At 46.8% G+C, this 21,154-nt stretch overlaps 1 protein-coding gene across 2 annotated transcripts in view; it reads right to left on the bottom strand.

The window, feature by feature from the left end:
- dvl3 (dishevelled segment polarity protein 3) overlaps window positions 1-21,154 on the bottom strand; it is an 86,481-nt gene that overhangs the window by 5,876 nt on the left and 59,451 nt on the right. For both annotated transcript variants that reach the window (XM_033031762.1, XM_033031763.1), the window contains 8 exons: window positions 20,940-21,075; window positions 16,031-16,124; window positions 12,623-12,692; window positions 6,347-6,486; window positions 5,566-5,642; window positions 3,709-3,776; window positions 1,599-1,748; window positions 4-135 (listed from right to left, as the gene is read on the bottom strand). In XM_033031762.1, the coding sequence (XP_032887653.1) occupies window positions 4-135; window positions 1,599-1,748; window positions 3,709-3,776; window positions 5,566-5,642; window positions 6,347-6,486; window positions 12,623-12,692; window positions 16,031-16,124; window positions 20,940-21,075 (867 nt within the window). The remainder of the gene's footprint in view (window positions 1-3; window positions 136-1,598; window positions 1,749-3,708; window positions 3,777-5,565; window positions 5,643-6,346; window positions 6,487-12,622; window positions 12,693-16,030; window positions 16,125-20,939; window positions 21,076-21,154) is intronic.

Below are 21,154 nucleotides of genomic sequence, written 5' to 3'. Positions count from 1 at the left end.
TACCAATGAAAGCGTTTGGGATGGTGATTTTAAGCCACATTCGGTCGCGTACTTCCAGGCCGGACTCCGGGGAAGCCATGGCTTTAACGATGTTGACGATGTCACTGTGGATTGATAAATGAAAATCGTCGAACCCTGGCGAAGGAAAAAGAAAGCTAATCAATTCACATTTAAATGGTCAGCAGCAGGGAGAACAGCCATCCATCAGGGGCCATTATGGGCTCCACCCTTCCTGAGGCTATGCAGACTAACTGCTTAGACCATCTTGCATTGTGCCAGTTGTAGCTCCAAGATATGAATTAGACTCAGTATTACAGTATGGAAACAGGCCTTTCTGCCCAACTTGTCCATGCCCCATCTACACTAGTCTGGCATGCCTGCATTTGGCGCATATCCCTCTAATCCTTTCAATGTACCTGTCCCTGACTTTTAAATGTTATATTACCTGCCTTAACTACTTCCTCTGACAGCATATACCCACCACCCTCTGTATGAAAAACTTGTCACTCAGGTTCCTATTAAATCTTTCACCTTTTACCTTAAACCTATGTCCTCTGGTTTATGATTCTCCCATTCTGGGTAAAAGATGGTGAAACTACCCAATCTATTCCCCTCGTGATTTTTTTACTCCTCTATAAGATCATCCCTCAGTTTCCTGTGCTACAAGGAATACAGTTCTAGTGAGCCCAATCTCTCTCCATGGCTCAGATCCCCAATTCCTAGCAACATTTAGTTTACTTTATTAATGTCACATGTACCGAGGTACAGTGAAAAGCTTTCTTGTTGCCCACCAACCATGATACATGATTACAATCAAGCTGTACAGATACAGGATAAAGGGAATATAATTTAGAGTAAGATAAAAATCCTCTGATTCGTGATTCCCCCATTCTGGGTAAAAGACTTGGATTCACTCGATCTATAAACTGAATGGGTAGATATTACAAAATAGAATCTTGGTTAACCTCTAACTAACCCCCCCCCCCCCTTTATTTCCCTCATTCACCCGCCCTTTCTTCCCCTAAGCTCCATCTGGACTCCCACCCATTACTCCCTCCCCCTCCCCCCTTCTGTTTTGCCTCTCCCTTTTTCTCCAACCTGTCTCACACCTCTCATTCTTATCTCTGGCTTTTGCTCCAACCATCTGTCTATCAAAACCCCACCTCGCCTGTGTCCACTTACGACCTGGCTGAAGAAGGGTTCCGACCCAAAACATCACCTATTCCTTTTCTCCAGAGATGCTGCCTGACCTGTTGAGTTACTCCAGCATTTTGTGTCCATCCACCTTAAACCTGCCAGTCTTTGTCCTGCCTCTCATCTCTTCCAGCTTTCTTCTCTGAAGATAGATCCCGACCCGAAACATCACCTATCCACGTTCTCCAGAGATGCTGCTTGACCCGCAGAGATACTACAGCTCTTTATGTCCTTTTGAATCTTTCATATACCTCTGGTGTGAAATGCAGCCCAATCTTCTGGGCACACAAGGGTACACACACACACACAAAAGAATAAAGAGGTGAGATAGAGCGGTGGAGTGACAGGAAGGCCATGCTGTGTTAGGTCAGCCATAGTAGATGGTGGGTACAGGTGGAACTTACGTTCGGTTTCTGGGATGGAGCTGGTGATGGAGGAGCTGGTGGAAGTAATGGTGCTCATGGAGGGGCTCATACCATAAGGCTGATAGGCTCCCGTCATGGCCGCCGTGTGGGAAACCCAGGCTGCCGGGTCGATGGGCCGGATGGGCTCGCCTGAGGGAAACAAGGAGACACGAGTTCAACCCCTGGGTCCTTCACTACAACTGGGTTTTTAAACAGTTCGGAGTTAATTTTTAACTTGTGTTTTTGTTGTGTGTACGTCCTTGCAGATGTGGGTGAAACACAAAGTGCTAGAGGAACTCAGTGGGACAGGCAGGATCTGTGGATGGAATGGACGGACGACGTTTCGGGTCGGGATCTTTCTTCACACTCACTTTGAAAATGGATCCTGACCCGAAACGTCACCTATCCATTCCCTCCTCAGATTCTGCCTGACTGACTGCGATACTCCAGCACTTTGTGCTTTACTCAAGATTCCAGCATTTGCAGTCATTCCATGAATATGTGGGTGCATTTGGGTGTGTGCCTGTGTGTATATATTTGTTTGTATGACTGTGTATATTTGTGTGTATGCTGTGTGTGTGTGTGTGTGTGTGTGTGTGTGTGTGTGTGTGTGTGTGTGTGTACCTATGCGTATATTTGCATATATGCTTGTGTAATTGTGTGTATGCCAGTGTGTGTGTGTGAATGTGTATTTATATTTGTATGTGCACTTGTGTGTCTACACATGTGTGTGTGTATTTTTGTACATGGTGTCATACAGCAATGAACAGGCCCTTCAGCCTAACTCGTCGATGCCTGTGCATGTGTGTGCCTGGACTTGTGTGCATGCATGGATATGCGTGTGTACGTGATGCATTACCCTCATCCAAACTTTAACATTAAATTCTACTTATAAACCAGATTTACCTGAATGTTGATGTTACAACGTATAATTCTGCTATTAACAAGAATTAACAGACTGTGCAGGAAAGACCCTCACGAGAATGAAGATGGTAGACAGCTAAAATAACCAAGAGGACGAGGGACAAAAACCCACAAAAACTTTGTGGGATCATACAGGCTGGAATCTTAGTGGGCAAAAGAGACATACAGGGCTAAACTTTAACTTGATTGTTTCTCTACGGATGCAACCTGACCTGCTGAGGATTCCAACATTTTTGGTTTTTATTTTAGATTTGCATTCGATAACTAGTTTTATGCTTTCCCATTGCTAACGGGACATTTCAAATATAGCAAGTCAAGAGAACGGAGCAGGGAATAAAAAGTCCAAGCACCAAGTGGTCTCTACATTCTAGCAGATTGCAGCTTCCTATATGAATTTCTGCATCCACAATCAAGGAAACCCTGTGTCACCTTCCTGCTGCACCTCCACCCGATGGATGGAGAGTATAATTACAGAATAGTAGACTCAGAGTTATGTAGCATGGAAACAGGTCCTTTGGCCCAACTCATCTGTGCTGATCAAGATGTCCCTTCTAAGCTAGTCTTATTTGCCTGCGTTTGGACCATATCCCTCTAAACCTTTACTGTCCATGTACCTGTCCAACAAAACTTAAATGTTTTTATAGTATCTGCCTCAACCACCTTCTCTGGCAGCTCAATATACCCACCACTAAGTTTACATAACCAATTTAGTTTAGTTTAGAGATAGAGCCCTTTGGCCCACCGAATTCACACTGACCATTGATCACCTGTTCACACACTAGTTCGAGTAGATGGAGTCAATGGAAGGAAGGTTGGTTTGAGTGATGGTTTGGCCTGAGTCCACAATTCTCTAATTTCTTGCCGTCTTGGATGGAGCTGTTCCCAAACCATGGAGAATGTGCAAACTCCACACAGACAGCACCCGAGGTCAGGATCAATTCCGGCACTGTGAGCCCACGCCGACCATCGATCACCCTTTCACACACCAGTTCTATGTTATCCCACTTTCTCATCCACTACCTACACACTAAGGGCAATTTACAGAGGGTCAATTAGCCTGCAAATCCACACAAGTTTGAGATGTGGGAGGGATCCAGAGCACTCAGCGGAAAGGAAAACTTATGAACTTTGTTTTCTTCTTATGTTATTTTTCTCCTTCAATAGGGAGGTTACTGTGACGACTTACTTCTGGGGAGGGTGAAGCAGGCACGAGGGGTTGGGTCCCAACATTTGGCAACGGTCAGCATGATGGGCCTGAAGAAAGAACAGAAGGGGACTCAGATCGGCAACACTCCAAGCGCATGGAATGAAAACATTATTCGAAACTCCAGCAGCAACACTGATAAATAATGCAAAATTATCTCAACATCTGCCTCTTTTCTTTTCCCTTGACAAAGGGATTTTATTCAATGCAGTTACAGAGTACTGGAAAGAACAAAACTGCCCAGCAGTTTGCAAACGACAATCAGTCCCTGGAGAGCGAGCATAGACGCAAGCCTGGACGAGGGACAGGCAGTCGACTTGGGCACAACCCTTGCCTGCCCGCTGCCTGGACCCATGAATGATCACCCTTGGCCAGGCCCAGGAATAAACCTACAGGGAAATCTCCCTCTCTGCCCCCCCCCCCCCCCCTCCCACCACCACTGACTGCCCGCATCTGCCCCTTCTTGCACTGCCTCTCTGAAAGTTGATTGTAGGTGTGCATTAAAAAAAACAAATGAACAACATAAATGTTACAGAGCAGTTCCTGGCTTACGCCCAGCAAATCCCTCGCTGTTTCCTGAATGACTGCACCAAGAATTGGAAGAATGTCCTTTTTATAGCACCTTTTAGAACTGTCGAACATCTCAAAGTGTTTTACAACCCATTGAGTACCCTGAGAAAACTTTACGAAGATGTTGCCAGGACTCCAGGCCCTGAGCTATGGGGAGAGGTTGGGTAGGCTAGGACTTTATTCCTTGGGGTACACAAGGAGGCAGGGGGGGGGGGGGGGGGGGGGGGGGTGATCTTATAGAGGTGTATAAAATCATATTGAAAAATGCGTAGCCTATTACCCGGAGTAGGGAAATCACGAACCAGAGGACATAGGTTTAAGGTGAGAGGGGAAAGAGTTGATAGGAACCCAAGGGGAAACATTTTCACTCACAGGGTAGTGGAATGAGTTTCTAGGGGAGGCAGACAGACACTATAACATAATTTAAAAGACACGCTGACAGATACTTGGATCTTGGAAAGATTTAGAGGGATATTGGCCAAATGCAGGCATTTGGGACTTGTTAAGATGAGGCATGAAAGGTTGTCATGGGCGTTGGGCCGAAGGGCCCATTTCCATTCTATAAGAGTGCATGTTGTAACATTGAACTGGGTCAGCCAATTTGAGAACAGAAAGCTCCCTAAATCAGGAATGGTCAGATAATACTTTGTTCAATGTTGACTGTGGAGTAAGTATCAGCTAGTAGAAATATGGAACTGCAGATGCTGATTAATACACAAAAAGACACAAAGTGCTGGGGTAACTCGGGGTCAGGCAGCATCGCAGGAGAATGTGGATAGGTGAGGTTTTGAGTCTGAACCCTTCATAATGATTGTAGTGGAGGGGAGAAAGCTGGAAGAGAGGTGGGGGCTGGACAAAGCCGGGCGAGTGATGGGTGGATACAAGTGGGGAAGTGATTTGCAGACGGTGGAGTAAGTGACAAGAGAAGTGAAAAGGAGTCTGAAGAAGTGTCCCGACCCGAAACGTCACATGTCCCTTTTCTCCGGAGATGCTGCCTGACCCGCTGAGTTACTCGAGCACTTTCTGTCCTTTTGAATAAATATAAAGCTCAAAGGTTAAATCAAGGAGAATGTTCATGTGCTTCTGTGTATTACATGATCCTTTAGTTTAGTTTGCTGTCATCAGAACATTCGGGCTCCCCACATCAGCCTGGATTATGCAGGACTCAAACCTCTGACCTCCCCACTCAGGGGCAAATGTGCCGCCCACTGTATGTGTCAGAAAACATGGCTGGGTCTGCGGAAGCACCTTGAGGGGCATCACTCTTACCCAGGCTTGTGCACAATTTCCCTCAGGACCCGGACAGCGTCATCATTGCTCATGTTCTCAAAGTTTATGTCGTTAACCTGGGGAGACAGGAAAAGACCACAATTATTCATCATTAGAGAGAATAGGCACAAGCCGTAATTTTATCAAAGCCATTCCTACGTATCCCCACCAAATCCTGTCTGGTTTTGTGTAGAAAGGAACTGCAGATGCTGGTATATACCGAAGAAAGACACCAAATGCTGGAGTAACTCAGCAGGTCAGGCAGCATCTGTGGGGGGGAAAAAGGATGGACAACGTTTCGGGTCGGGACCCTTCAGCAACTTTTCGTTTAGTTTAGAGATACAGCAGTGGGCAGCATGGTGGCACAGCGGTAGAGTTGCTGCCTTACAGCACCAGACACCCAGATTCAAATCCAGACTACGGGTGTTGCATGTACATAGTTTGCACGTTCTCCCTGTGACCATGTGGGTTTGCTCCGGTTTTCTCCCACACTCCAAGGACAAATTGCAGGTTAATTGGCTTAGGTAAAAATTGCAAAATTGTCCCTAGTGTGTCAGATGGTGTTAGTATGCAGGCTGATCGTTGGTCAGCATGGACTTGGTGGGCCGAAGGGCCTGTTTTCCGGCTGTATCTCTAAAGTCTAATGCAGGGAAAAAGGCTGTGGCTATGACCGGTATAACATCACATTGAGGGTACATGGGCAGTACGGTGGTGCAGCCGGTAGAGCCGCTGCCTCACAGACCCAGGTTCAGCTGCGAGGGAGTGTGCTGCATGGGCTCACCTGGAGCAACATGTCCCCGGGTTCGATTCTGCCGTCTGCAGCCACAGCCCCTCCCTTCATGATTGACCCGATGTAGATCCCTCCGTCACCCCTCTCGTTGCTCTGCCCCACGATACTGATTCCAAGGAAGTTGTATTTCTCTGAAAGGATAAAGATAAAACATCAAATTACAGCCCAGACAAAATCGCTGCTTCTCCACATGCCCTGACCATCAGATGCCCATAGACTGTCCAATATCAATCACCTTTTGAAAATCCAAAGATCTAATATATCACCTTTACTTCCCTACCTCCTTAGAAGGTTTAGGAAGCTCAGCCTGTCCCCAACAACTCTCACCAAATTCTACAGATGCGCCGTAGAAGAATTTTATGGGGATGCATCACAGCATGGTTTGGGAACAACTCCATCCAAGACCGCAATAATTTGCAGAGAATTGTGGATGCATCCCAGACCATCACACAAACCAACCTTCCTTTCATTGTCTCAATATACTCCTCATGCTACCTCGGCAAAGCCACCAGCATAATCAAGGAGCAGTCTCACCCCGACCACTCCCTCGTCTTCCCTCTCCCAACAGGTAAGAGGTTCAGAAGTGTGAAAAGGCACACCTCCAGATTCAGGGACAGTTTCTTCCTGGCTGTTAACAGGCAACTGAACCATCCCACCAACAACTAGAGAACTAGAGAGCAGTCCTGAACTACTATCTACCTCATTGGAGACCCTTGGACTATGTTTGATCGGACTTTACTAGAATTTATCTTGTACTAAAAATTATTCCTTTTTATCACGTATCTGTACACTGTGGACAGCTCGATTGTAATCATGTATTGTAATCATTCTGACTGGTTAACATGCAACAATAGCTTTTCACTGTACCTCAGTACGCATGATGATAAACTAAACCCAATTTTAGTTTAGAGATACAGCAACGAAACAGGCCATTCAGTCCACTGAGTCTACGCTACACTAGTTCTATGTCCCACAGACTAGGGACAATTTACCTAGACCAATTAACTTACTAACCTGCATATCTTTGGGATGTGGGAAAAAGCTGGAACACCCGAAGAAAATCCACGCAGTCACAGGGAGAACGTACATACTCCCCATAGACAGCACCCAAGGTCAGGATTGAACCCAGGTCTCTGGTGCTGTGAGGCAGCAACACTACCACTGCGCCGCCCTAATCAGGAAGGTTTCGTTTTAGATTTATTATTGTCATATTACAATGTACACTGTACAATGAGTACAGTGAAAAGCTTAGTTTTGCATGCTCGCATAACAGATCAGATTGTCAAAGTTCGTTGGTCTAATAAGCAGACAGCAACAAAATTGTTAAAGGTAAACAAGGCCAATCTTTAATCGATTCGTCAGACGGGAGTGGCGAGATCTACAAAGAGCACACACGTTGCTCAGTGCTTCTCGGGCTCCACTCACAGAACAAAGGAAAGTTAGCGCAATTATACATTTTTCTTATCAGTAAAACACTCCTACCAAGTCTGAATATGGCATGACTGAAAGATTCTGTAGCCTTTCAGAATATAGGAAAAGCTGGGTCCAAATTAAGCTCATCCAATAACAAGTTATTACTTATCTCTGGAGCGTCAGCTATTTTTTCTATCTTGGCTTCTTTATGGCCTTGAGAGAAGCACATGTTATTACGCAGGTTTCCATCTTAATGTCTTTATTAAAAAGACAACCTGTCCTCCATATTGTGTTCCATATAATTTGCAAAGTCATTCAGACTTGGCATCGAGCCATTCTTTTGTTCTACTAGACCATGCTTTTGTAGAAGAATGACTCCATTTTGTAAACTATATTAGATGTGACTATTAGCTCTTTCAAGATTATATAATAATATTTTATCTAAAAACTATCAAGTCAAACTCGAGTACAATAGGTAGAGCAAAGGGGAAGATACAAAGTGCTGAATATAGTTCTCAGCATTGTAATGCACCACTTCCACAGACAAAGTCCAATGTCCGCAATGGGGTAGAGATTAATTGGACCGTACCCTCATTTATCGAAGGACTATTCAGAAGCCTGATAACAGAGGGGATGTAGCTGTTCCTGAGTCTGATAGTGCACGCTTTCAAGCTTCTGTACCTTCTGCCCAACGGGAGTGGGGAGAAGGAGGAATAAACCTTTCCATTTCTCTTTGAGGTAGTCAAGGAAGAATCTCCTTTCGGAACCCAAGATGAACATTATTTAATTTTTCCAAAAAATACTTTCCAAGTATTTTTCCATTACAGGCCGACTAAGGATATCATGATCTTTTCCAACACCATTATTAAACGGTAGGCTTTAATTCCATAGACATGTTCATCATCTGTCAAAGCATCACAAATTAGCAACTTTATCACACTATTCTTTTATCTAATTTTTTTTATTCCAACATAGTGGGATGTCTCAGACCAGAGGGGCCAGCCTCAGAATAAAAGGGAATGGGTAAGAATTTCTTTGATCAGAGGGTGGTGAATCTGTGGAATTCATTGTGGAGGCCAAGTCAATGGATATTTTTAATGCAGAGATTGACAGAATCTTGATTAGCATGGGTGCCAGGGGTTAAGGGGACGTCAGAAGGTCAGAAGAAATAGGAGTGGAATTAGGCCATTCGGCCCATCAAGTCTACTCCGCCATTCAATCATGGCTGATCTATTCTCTGTCTACTAACCCCATTCGCCTGCCGTCTCCCCATAACCTCTGACACACATACTAATCAAGAATCTGTCTATTTAGGAGGAGGAGGCAGGAGAATGGGGTCGAGAGGGAAAGATAGGTCAGCGATGATTGAATGGCAAGTAGAATTGATGGTCCGTAATGCCTATTTCTGCCCCTATACCTTTACCTTATGAAATCATCCCAGTTTGGCAAAAGAATAAATCAGGGAAGGTAGTGCATCCGTGGATAACAAGGGAAATCAGGGATAGTATCGAAACAAAAGATGAAGCGTACAAATTAACCAGAACAAGCAGCTTACCAGAGGACTGGGAGAAATTCAGAGTCCAGCAGAGGAGGACAAAAGGCTTAATTAGGAAAGGGGAAATAGATTATGAAAGAAAACTGGCAGGGAACATAAAAACTGACTGCAAAAGTTTTTATAGATATGTGAAGAGGAAAAGATTAGTTGAAACAAATGTAGGTCCCTTGCAGTCAGCAACAGGCAAATTGATCATGGGGAACAAGGACATGGCAGACCAATTGAATAACTACTTTGGTTCTGTCTTCACTAAGGAAGACATAAATAATCTGCCGGAAATAGCAAGGGACCGGGGGTTAAATGAGAAGGAGGAACTGAGTGAAATCCAGGTTAGACGGGAAGTGGTGTTAGGTAAATTGAATGGATTAAAGGCCGATAAATCCCCAGGGCCAGATAAGTTGCATCCCAGAGTACTTAAGGAAGTAGCCGCAGAAATAGTGGATGCATTAGTGATAATTTTTCAAAACTCTTTAGATTCTGGAGTAGTTCCTGAGGACTGGAGGGTAGCTAATGTAACCCCACTTTTTAAAAAGGGAGGGAGAGAGAAAACGGGGAATTACAGACCAGTTAGTCTAACATCGGTGGTGGGGAAAATTCTGGAGTCAGTTATTAAAGATGGGATAGCAGCACATTTGGAAAGTGGTGAATTCATTGGACAAAGTCAGCATGGATTTATGAAAGGTAAATCATGTCTGACGAATCTTATAGAATTTTTGAGGATGTAACTAGTAGAGTGGATAAGGGAGAACCAGTGGATGTGTTATATCTGGACTTTCAGAAGGCTTTCGACAAGGTCCCACATAAGAGTTATAATTAGTATACAAACTTAAAGCACATGGTATTGGGGGTTCAGTATTGATGTGGATAGAGAACTGGCTGGCAGACAGGAAGCAAAGAGTAGGAGTAAACGGGTCCTTTTCAGAATGGCAGGCAGTGACTAGTGGGGTACCGCAAGGCTCAGTGCTGGGACCCCAGTTATTTACAATATATATTAATGATCTGGATGAGGGAATTGAATGCAACATCTCCAAGTTTGCGGATGACACAAAGCTGGGGGGCAGTGTTAGCTGTGAGGAGGATGCTAGGAGGCTGCAAGGTGACTTGGATAGGTTGGGTGAGTGGGCAAATGCATGGCAGATGCAGTATAATGTGGATAAATGTGAGGTTATCCACTTTGGTGGCAAAAACAGGAAAGTAGACTATTATCTGAATGGTGGCCGATTAGGAAAAGGGGAGATGCAACGAGACCTGGGTGTCATGGTACACCAGTCATTGAAAGTAGAAATGCAGGTGCAGCAGGCAGTGAAGAAAGCAAATGGTATGCTAGCATTCATAGCAAAAGGATTTGAGTATAAGAGCAGGGAGGTTCTACTGCAGTTGTACAGGGTCTTGGTGAGACCACACCTGGAGTATTGCGTACAGTTTTGGTCTCCTAATCTGAGGAAAGACATTCTTGCCATAGAGGGAGTACAGAGAAGGTTCACCAGACTGATTCCTGGGATGGCAGGACTTTCATATGAAGAAAGACTGGATAGACTCGGCTTGTACACGCTGGAATTCAGAAGATTGAGAGATCTTATAGAAACTTACAAAATTCTTAAGGGGTTGGACAGGCTAGATGCAGGAAGATTATTCCCGATGTTGGGGAAGTCCAGAACTAGGGGTCACAGTTTAAGGATAAGAGTGAAGTCTTTTAGGACCGAGATGAGAAAATCATTTTTTACACAGAGAGTGGTGAATCTGTGGAATTCTCTGCCACAGAAGGTGGTTGAGGCCAGTTCATTGGCTATATTTAAGAGGGAGTTAGATGTGGCCCTTGTGGCTAAAGGGATCAGGGGGTATGGAGAGAAGGCAGGGATGGGATACTGAGTTGGATGATCAGCCATGATCATATCGAATGGCGGTGCAGGCTCGAAGGGTCGAATGGCCTACTCCTGCACCTATTTTCTATGTTTCTATGAACATAATAAGATCCAAGTTGTTCCCTGTGTTTTTTAATGCACATGAATGTAATTCATCTGGACCAGGGGTCTAAACACTTTGAACACTCCATCAATGATCGCATCCCTGCTATCAACCCTATTTGATGGCCCTTTACAAATCCCTTCTAATTTCCCGTCACCATGTTAATACTGAGGCCAAGAAAATATTTGATATTGATGTCAGGTTACAGGAGAGAAAAAAATGTACTAGGGCAGCACAGTGGTGCATCAGGTAGAACTGCTGCCTCACAGTGTCAGAGACCCGGGTTTGATCCCGAATATGGGTGCTGTTTGTCTGGGGTTTACATGTTCTCCATATCATCGTGTGGGTTTCCTTTGGGTGCTCCGGTTTCCTCCCATATCCCAAAGACGTGCGTGTTTGTAGGTTAATTGGCCTCTGTAAAATTGCCTATTGTGTAGGGAGTTGATGTGAAAGTTGGATAACATAGAACACGTGTAGAAAAATGGCCCGTTTCCACACTGTATCTCTAAACTAAACTCCCCTCACCTGTATCCACGTATCACTTGCCAGACTTTGTCCTGCCCATCCTCTATTCCAGCTTTCTCCACCACCCCACCCCACACCCACCACAATCAGTCTGAAGAAGGGTTCTGACCCAAAACATCACCTATCCATTTTCTTCAGAGATGCTGCCTGATTCACTGAGTTACTCTAGCACTATGTGCCCTTTTGCTTATTGTATTCTCGATCAGGTGTGATGTTTGGGTCCCTCACCAGGTATTTGTTGATAAACACCACCAGACATCCATCAGTAGTTTAGTTAAGTTTACTTTAGAGGTACAGCGTGGAAACAGGCCCTTCTGCCCACCGAGTCCCTGCCGACCCACGATCCCTGTGCACGAACACCATCCTACACACTAGGGATAATTTACAATTCTTACCGAAGCCAAGTAATCTACACACAGACCAATGATCACCCGTTCACACTAGCTCTATCATACACACTAGAGTCAATTTACAGAAGCAAACTCTGTACAGACAGCGTCCGTGGTCAGGATCAAACCCCAGGGTCTCTGGAGGTGTAGGGCAGTGATTCTACTGCACCGACTCAGTTCTCCCACTAAGATCAGCGCACTTACCGGGGCTCATGTTGTCGACCTCCCCTTGGTGAGCCCTGTCAACTGACCTCAGTCAGGTGAACGACAACAAACAGAGACAGCAGCAGCACCGCAGCTTGGCGCCAACCCGGAGCATGCGCCCCTTTTAGGGCGGGCACCTACGGATGTCGAACCGGATGGCATCACCCTGCTGCAGACCTCTGCTGCCTCAAACACAAGAGGAAGAAACGCACTTACCCATGTTTAAAGTGACGGTGATGATGTTGAGGGACATGGTGGAGTCTGTGATACTGCTGAACGAGGAGGACTGAAAGAGAACAGAAGAGAGCAATATATCAACATCGCTGAGACCAGTCGCAGCTCCTTCACAATGTTTCCAAACCATCACGGTGTATAAACGCAGAACATAGAACAGTACAGAACAGGTGCGGGCCCTTCAGCCCACAATGTTTGTGCCGAACATGATGCCAAGTTAAACCAATCTTCTCTTCCTGCACGTGATCCATATCCGTCCATGCCCTGCCTATCTAAAAGCTTCTAAAGCTATGGGCTTTCCTTTGCAAATGTAACTCAGTTACTCCAGCTATTTGTGTCTACCTTCGGTTTAAATCAGCATCTGCAGCTCCTTCCTACACATAACTATCTCTCACCTCGTTTGAAGCATCCTTATAATCTAACCAATTATATGCGCTTTTGGTCACATAAAACACTACAGCACAGGAACAGGCCCTTCGGCCCACAAAGTCTGTGCCGAACCTGATGTCAAGTTAAACTGATCTCTTCTGCCTGCACGTGATCCATATCCTTCCAATCCCCGCATATACAGAAGTGGCGGCGCTGGTTAACGGCTGCGGCTCGCCTGCAGTCCGTTTGTCTTTACTTTTTTGTGTTTTTTTTCATTTTGTCTAGTTAAGTTTTTGGTTTTTAGGTTGTGTTTATGTGGGGGGGGGGGGGGGGGGGGGGTTGAAACGGGGCTTGCTGTCTCTCCCTTCGGGGGAATGCGACTTTTTTGTCGTATCCCCCTTCTCTGCCTCCGTCTGCGCTGAGGCCTAATGGCGGAGCTGGCGACCTCGAGACTCCGGAGGCAGCCAGTCAGGACTCACCCTGGGCTCGCTCCCGTGAGGGCGGCCCAGCTCGGGGCTGGAACGGCGCTCCCGTGAGGGGCTGTGACGCTCCCGTGAGGGCGGCCTGGCGAGGGGCTGAGACTCTCCCGTGAGGGGCTGTGGTGCTCCCGTCGGAGCGGCCCAGCCCGAGGTGGAATGGCGCTCCCGTCGGAGCGGCCCAGCTCGAGGGTGGAATGGCGCTCCCGTCGGAGCGGCCCAGCCCGAGGTGGAATGGCGCTCCCGTCGGAGCGGCCCAGCTCGAGGGAGGAACGGCACTCCCGTCGGAGCGGCCCAGCTCGAGGGAGGAACGGCACTCACGTGAGGGCGATCTGGCTCGGGGCTGGAACGGTGCTCCGGTGGCTGGGATGGCGTTCTGGCGGCGGTGACCCGAGTCCTGGGTTGAGCCGCGGGCCAGCGGCTGCGTCCGCTGGACTGGAGGGCGGCAGCTTCGACCACCCCGGGCCGGCCCGTTTGAGCCGGCCCGTTTGCGGGGTTCGGTGAGCCGCGGGACTGTTTGTGCCATCGCCCGGTGGGGAATCGCCTCAGCGCAGAGGGAGAAGAGGAGGGAAGAGACTGCAGCCCTAAGATTTTTGCCTCCACCACAGTGAGGAGGTGCTTGGAGGATACACTGTGGTGGATGTTAATTTGTGTTTAGTGTTGTTTATTATTGTATGTATGACTGCAGGCACGAAATTTCGTTCAGACCGTAAGGTCTGAATGACAATAAAGGAATTCAATTCAATTCAATTCAATACATGTGTTCTATCAAAAAACCTCCAGGCCTGGCAATGCGTTCCAGGCACCCACCGTAAAAAAAACATGCTGCACATCTTCATTAAACTTTCCCCCTCTCACCTTATAGCTATGCCCTCTAGTGTTAGACATTTCCACCTTGGGGATAAAAGGTTCTGACTGTCTACCCTATCTGTGCCTTTCATAATTTGATATCTATCAAGACTTCCCTCACCCTCAAGTTCCAGAGAAAATGGGACTGAAGGAGAATTAGAAGATGCCCCTTCTGGAGTTGTACATCATCATCTCCTGCCCGTTGTTGCACCCAACTACTCCCACTCCCTAGCCTGCTTCTCAATGGATACCAAGAGCTTTCAAGGCATCTTCATGCTGCCTGGGCCAAGCAAGGATTAGTAGATGCCTGAAGCTTAGTTGCCCAGTAAACCTGTCTCAATCCTCAACACACTCAGTAAAGATGTTTGAATTGGTATCAAATTTGAACCAGAACTGTATCTTGTAACGTTTGATGGGGCAGTGCAGAGGGAACTTCACTCTGTATCTGACTGATGCTGTTCCTGACTTGAGGGTGTGTTAATGGGACATGCAAGATGCAAAGGGACTTGGGAGTGTCAAGTCAATTCAAGTTTATTCGTCACATACGCATATGAGATGTGCAGTGAAATGAAAAGTGGCAATGCTTGCGGATTGTGCAAAAAAAACTACAAAACAGAATGGAACAGAATCCTGTTCAAGAAGGAACTGCAGATGCTGGAAAAGCGAAGGTAGACAAAAGTGCTGGGGAAACTCAGCGGGTGAGACAGCATCTATGGAGCAAAGGAAATAGGCAACCTTTCGGGCCGAAACCTTTCTTCAGACTGATGAGGGAACAGAATCCTGCTAGTGCAGGATTCCCAAAAGGTTAATTTGCAGGTTGAATTGGTAGTAAGGAAGGCAAATGTAATGTTAGCATTCATTTCCAAAGCACCAGAATATAAAAACACGGATGTAATGCTGACGTTTTAAAAGGCAATGGACAGACCACATTTTGAGTATTGTGAGCAGTTTTGGGTCCCATATCTGAGGAAGGATGTGATGGTGTTACAGAGGGTCCAGAGGAGGTTTACGAGAATGATCGCAGGAATGATTGGGTTAACATATGATGAGCGTTTGATGGCACTGGGCCAGTACTCGCTGGAGTTTAAAAGGATGAGGAGCGACCTCATTGAACCTTACTGAATAGTGAAGGGCCTGGTTAGAGTGGGTGTTTCCACTAGTCAGAGAGTCTAGGATCAGAGGGCACAGACTCAGAATAAAAGGACCTACCTTTAGAAAGGAGATGAAGAGGAATTTCTTTAGCCAGAGGGTGGCGAATCTGTGGAATTCGTTGTCACAGATGGGTGTGGAGGCCATCATTGGGTATTTTTAAGGCGGAGATTGACAGATTCCTGATTAGTAAGGATGTCAGGGGTTCTGGGCAGAAGGCAGGAGAATGCTGTTGAGAGGGAAAGATATATCATGATTGAATGGTGGAGTAGACTCGATGGGCTGAATGTCCTAATTCTGCTCCTATAACTTATGAACTGGTGTACAGGGGGCTATACTATCTCGAACCCATGCTGTCCATGTCTGGAGAGTGTACGACAAGACAGTGTAGAGGCAACTCTATGTGCAACTGTGTTCTCCCTGCCCCAGGAGTGGTCCACTCTCAGTACCCAGTGGCAGCAACACCGGGTGCCTTCACCCTGAGTGATGTGCGGCTTAGATTCACTGGTGCAATAGGGGCTGGGACAGAGGTGAGGAGGGCACCTACCCGTTCGATGCGAGGGATCCGAGGTTTCCTCCGCCTCCGCTTGTGCCGCCTCATGAGTTTGGACGAGTTGCTCTGTTCTGTGGAGCTGCTGAACCTGGAGCGAGAGGGAGTGAGTCACAACAAGGTCACGGCGCCTCAGAGACAGCGCGTCAAAACAGGCCCTTCGACCCAACTACATCCAAGACAGCAAGAAATTGTAGAGAATTGTGGATGCAGCCCAGACCATCACACAAACCAACCTCCCTTCTATTTACTCCATCTACACTTCACGCTGCCTCTGCAAGGCCACCAGCATAATCAAGGACCAATCTCAACCCAGCCACTCCCTCTTCTCCCCTCTCCCATCAGGCAAGAGGAATAGAATTGTGAACGCGCACACCTCCAGATTCGGGGGCAGTTTCTTCCCAGCTGTTAGCAGGCAACGGAACCATTCTATCAACAACTAGAGAGTGGTTCTGACCTTCCATCTACCTCACGGGAGGCCCTCTGTACATAATAAACACAGCCCTTCATCCAACCCGAGCCCTTCTTCACACCATGCCTGAGATATTCTGTCCAGTTGGACATACAACTCTAGGAAGAACAACATGCTCAACTCATCCTGACATTCAAAGTCCACAGACAAACCTAGGGCATCACAGTGGCGCAGCGGAAGAGTTGCTGTCTCACAGCGCCAGAGACCCGGGTTCGATCTTGACCTTGGGTGCAGTCTATGTGTGGAGTTTGCACATTCTCCCTGTGATCACGTGGGTTTCCTCCGGGTGCTACGGTTTCTTCCCACATCCCAAACACGTGCAGGTTTGTAGGTTAATTGTCCCCAGTGTGTAGGATGTGAAAGTGGGATAGCATAGAACTAGTGTACGGGTGATCGATGGTCGGTGTGGACGTGAAGGGCCTAAGGGCCTGTTTCCGTGCTGTATCTCAAAACTATTGAAGCGTTAAACTTTATCTCAAGAAGGCTGGATTATAGAGGAGACAAAAGGAACTGCGGATGCTGGAAGGTTGGGCAAAGCACAAAGTGCTGGAGAAACTCAGCAGCCTAGCCAAAGTCTGTGGAGGGAACAGTCAGATGGCTTTTCGGGTCGAGTCCCTACTTGAGATTGATTGTAGTAGGGAGGAGAAAGGTGGGAAAGAGAGATGAGGTGGGACAAAGATCGTGCAGACTAATTATTATAAGGAATGATGATGGACAAAAAGCAAACAGCTTCTCAGTGGGACAGGCAGATCCGTGGAGGGGGATGGACAAATGAACAATGTGCACGTTCCTCCACAGATGCTGCTTGACCCACTGAGTCCCTTCAGCATTTCAAATGTCCATAGAATTATTATCCCATCCAGCCTTTACACATCGATCCACATGCAGGTACCAGAATTTTTTAATGGTAGACAGTCAGAATATTTTCCCAATTGTTTAAAATGTTAAAGACTAGAGGGCATAGCCTTCAGGCGAGAGAGCCAAAGTTTAAAGGAGATGTGTGGGGCAAGGTTTTGTACAGAAGATGATGGGTGCCTGGAACGTGCTGTCAGAAGTGGTGGTGGAGGCAGAAATGATAGTGGCGTTTAGGAGGCTTTCACATAGGTACCTGGATATGCAGGGAATGGAGGGATATAGATAACGTAGGAAAAGGGGATTAGTTGAATTTGGCATGTTAGGCACAGACTGTGGGCTGAAGGGCCTGTTCCTGTGCTGTACTGATTTAAAGATAGACACAAAATGCTGGTGTAACTCAATGGGTTAGGCAGCATCTTAGGAGAAAACAAATAGGTGACGTCTCAGGTCAGAACCCTTCTTTCGACTTTGAAGAAGGGTTCTGACCTGAAACATCATCTATTATTTTTCTCCAGCGATGCTGCATAGCTCACTGAGTTACACCAGCATTTTGTGTCTCTCAGTATAAACCATCATCTGCAGCTCCTTCCTACACACACTGTACTGTTCTACATTCTATGTTACATGTCAAGTCAACGGCATAGGACTTGTAGGAGGGAGGACAATGGGAGTGTATTTGGAAATCATGGACCTGCTGGACCTCAAGCAAGAGCTAGTGATTTGAGGTGAAATGTGAAATGGGGAGAGTAAATTTAGATCCCCTGTAAAGACCTTCCCCTATGCCCCAATCTCCATTTACGGGGAAGGTGTGGAGAGAGTGTCCAGCTTTAAGTTTCTGGGCACTCACATTTCAGAAGACCTCACATGGACCACCAACACCGCTGCGCTGGTCAAGAAGGCACAGCAACGACTGTTCTTCCTGAGGACATTAAAAAAGACTGGTCTGCCCCAACAGCTGCTGACAACGTTCTACCGCTGCACCACAGAGAGCATATTAACGTATGGCATCTCTGTGTGGTATCTCAGCTGCACGGAGGCGGAGAGGAGAGCTCTTCAGCGCGTCGTCCACAGAGCGCAGAGGATTATTGGGACACAGCTACCAGCCTTGGAGGGCATCTACCACACACGGTGCCTCAGGAAGGCCGTCAGCATCCATAAAGACTCCTCACACCCTTGTAACGGACTGTTCGAACTACTTCCCTCCGGCAGACGTTACAAGGCCTTCTACGCCCGAACCTCCAGACTCAGAAACAGCTTTATTCCCAAAGCTATAGCGGCTCTGAACCGGACCTGCTGAGTGCCCCCCATCCCCCCTGGACTGTCTCCCTCGGATGGTCACGTCACACAGCTTATTTATTTATTTTACTTTTCTTTTACATCGGTTGGAAGCTACACACTAAATCTCGTTGCACTGATGTGCAATGACAATAAAAGATATTATTATTATTAAGATGATCTAATCCCACTGTACAGCAATAGGGTGCAATGAACCATGTATGCCACTAGAGGGCAGGAAGAATCGCAGAATTGTTCAACTCTAAAGAATATTAAAAGTCAACACAAAATATTGTTTAAGAAGGAACTGCAGATGCTGGAAAATCGAAGGTACACCAAAAAGCTGGAGAAACTCAGCGGGTGCAGCAGCATCTATGGAGCGAAGGAAATAGGCAACGTTTCGGGCCGAAACGTTGCCCATTTCCTTCGCTCCATAGATGCTGCTGCACCCGCTGAGTTTCTCCAGCTTTTTTGTGTACCTACAAAATATTGTTGACAGGACCTCACTGAGAAACACAGAATTGTATTTGTATGGCACCTTCAAGGTAGCAAAGTGGCAGAGTGGTAAACAGCTCAAATGTTGAAGTAACATGTTCAGAGATGACTTTATGATCAAAGTACGATTGCGTTACATACGAAGTATTCACAATGACTAAGAACAATTAAGAAGTTGGGTTTTAGATTTTTTGTTTATTACACTGTCACATGTACAGTAAGAAGCTTTGTGTTGCATGGGTTTATAGAGTTTAGAGATACAGAGTGGAAACAGGCCCTTCGCCCCACCGAGTCTGCGCCAACCATCTATCCCCGAGATAACTTACAAAAGCCAATAAACCGACAAACCTGTACATCTTGGAATGTGGGAGGAAACCGAGCACCCGTAGAAAACCCATGCAGTCACAGTGAGAACACACAAACTCCATACAAACTCCATACAGACAGCACCCAGAGTCAGGATCTGGCGCTGTGAGGCAGCAGCTCTACCGTTGTGCCACTGTGTCGCCTGAGATCAAACAATACTATACATGAATACAACCAAGTCAGACTCAAGTACAATAGGTAGAGCAAAGGGGAAGATACAGAGTGCAGAATGTAGTTCTCAGCATTATAGCGCATCAGGTGCGGAGACTAAATCCAATGGCCACAATGAGGTTCGGCACAAGGAACTGCAGGTGCTCATTTACAAAAAAAAGAAACAAAGTGCTGGATTAACTCAGTGAGTCAGGCAGCATCTCTGGAGAAGTCCAACCCGAAACATTACCTATCCACATTCACCAGAGAAGCTGCCTGACGCGCTGAGTTACCAGCATTTTGTGTTTTATGTTCCCACAATGAGCTGCTTTGGAAAATTACCCCCCCCCCACATACCTGCATCCACCTATTACTTGTCAAGGATCTAAGTAGAAGTGGGAGGGAGAGGTTGGGAGATGGAAAGGTTGAGAGGCTGCATTCCAGAGATTAGATCTCGTTTAGATTAGATCTCGATTAGATTTCAGCACAGGATGGTACCACCACTGAGGTGGAGGCCAAGTCACTGGGTGATTTTTATTCACCCATCCACACTAGTTATATGTTATCCCCCTGTCTCTCCCTATACACAGGGGGCAATGTACAGAGGCCAATTCACCTACAGACCCGCACGTTATTGGGATGTGGGAGGAAACCGGAACACCTGTAGTCAGGATCGAACCCGGATCTCTGGTACTGAGGCAATGGTTCTACCCGCTGCGCCACCGTGCCACATCTTCACTGCACTCCCTCCATCCCACGCATTGGTCCATAGGTTATAGGAGCAGAATTAGAACATTTGGCCTTTCGAGTTTATTCCGCCATTCAATATGGCTGATTTATCTTTCCCTTTCGACCCCACCCTCTTGTCTTCTCCCCATAACCTTTGACTCCTTTACTAATCAAGAATCTGTCAATCTCCACTTTAAAAATACCCAATGACTTTGCCTCCACCACCGTCTGTGACAATGAATTCCACAGATTCACCACCCTCTGGCTAAAGAAATTCCTCCTCATCTCCTTTCTAAAGGTAGATCCTTTTATTCTGAGGCTGTGCCCTCTGGTCCTAGACTCTCCCACTGGTGGAAACATCCTCTCCCCATTCACTCTATCCAGGCCTTTCACTATTCGGTAAGTTTCAATGAGGTCCCCCCCTCATCCTAAACTCCAGCGGGTACAGAACCAGGGCCTGGCCTTCTATTCTCCCCCTTCTCCTGTGAAACGTCTGTCCTTCGGTCGGAGTCTATACTGCAGGTATGGTCTCAGCTGGGCCCGACATTATCGCAGCTGCCTCACCTGCTTGTGGAATCATCTTCTTCCGAGTCAAAGAAGCTGGTGGATTCCAGCTCACTGCTCATCAGCGTGGAGGAGCTCTCGTAGCCCCCGATCTCGTGCCGCCTCTCCACCTTCGTGTGGCCGTTGACCCGGGGAACTGTGGGCAAGAGGTCAGAGGTCAAAGTTCACCGTCACACAGAACCGACACAAGCTCTGTAGAAACAAGGAACTGCAGA

This window comes from Amblyraja radiata, chromosome 13 (assembly GCF_010909765.2).
Source record: "Amblyraja radiata isolate CabotCenter1 chromosome 13, sAmbRad1.1.pri, whole genome shotgun sequence".
In the NCBI taxonomy this organism is placed as follows: domain Eukaryota; kingdom Metazoa; phylum Chordata; class Chondrichthyes; order Rajiformes; family Rajidae; genus Amblyraja; species Amblyraja radiata.
The sequence above is the reverse complement of the archived record's forward strand: the minus strand, read 5'-3'. Positions and strand labels throughout refer to the sequence as shown.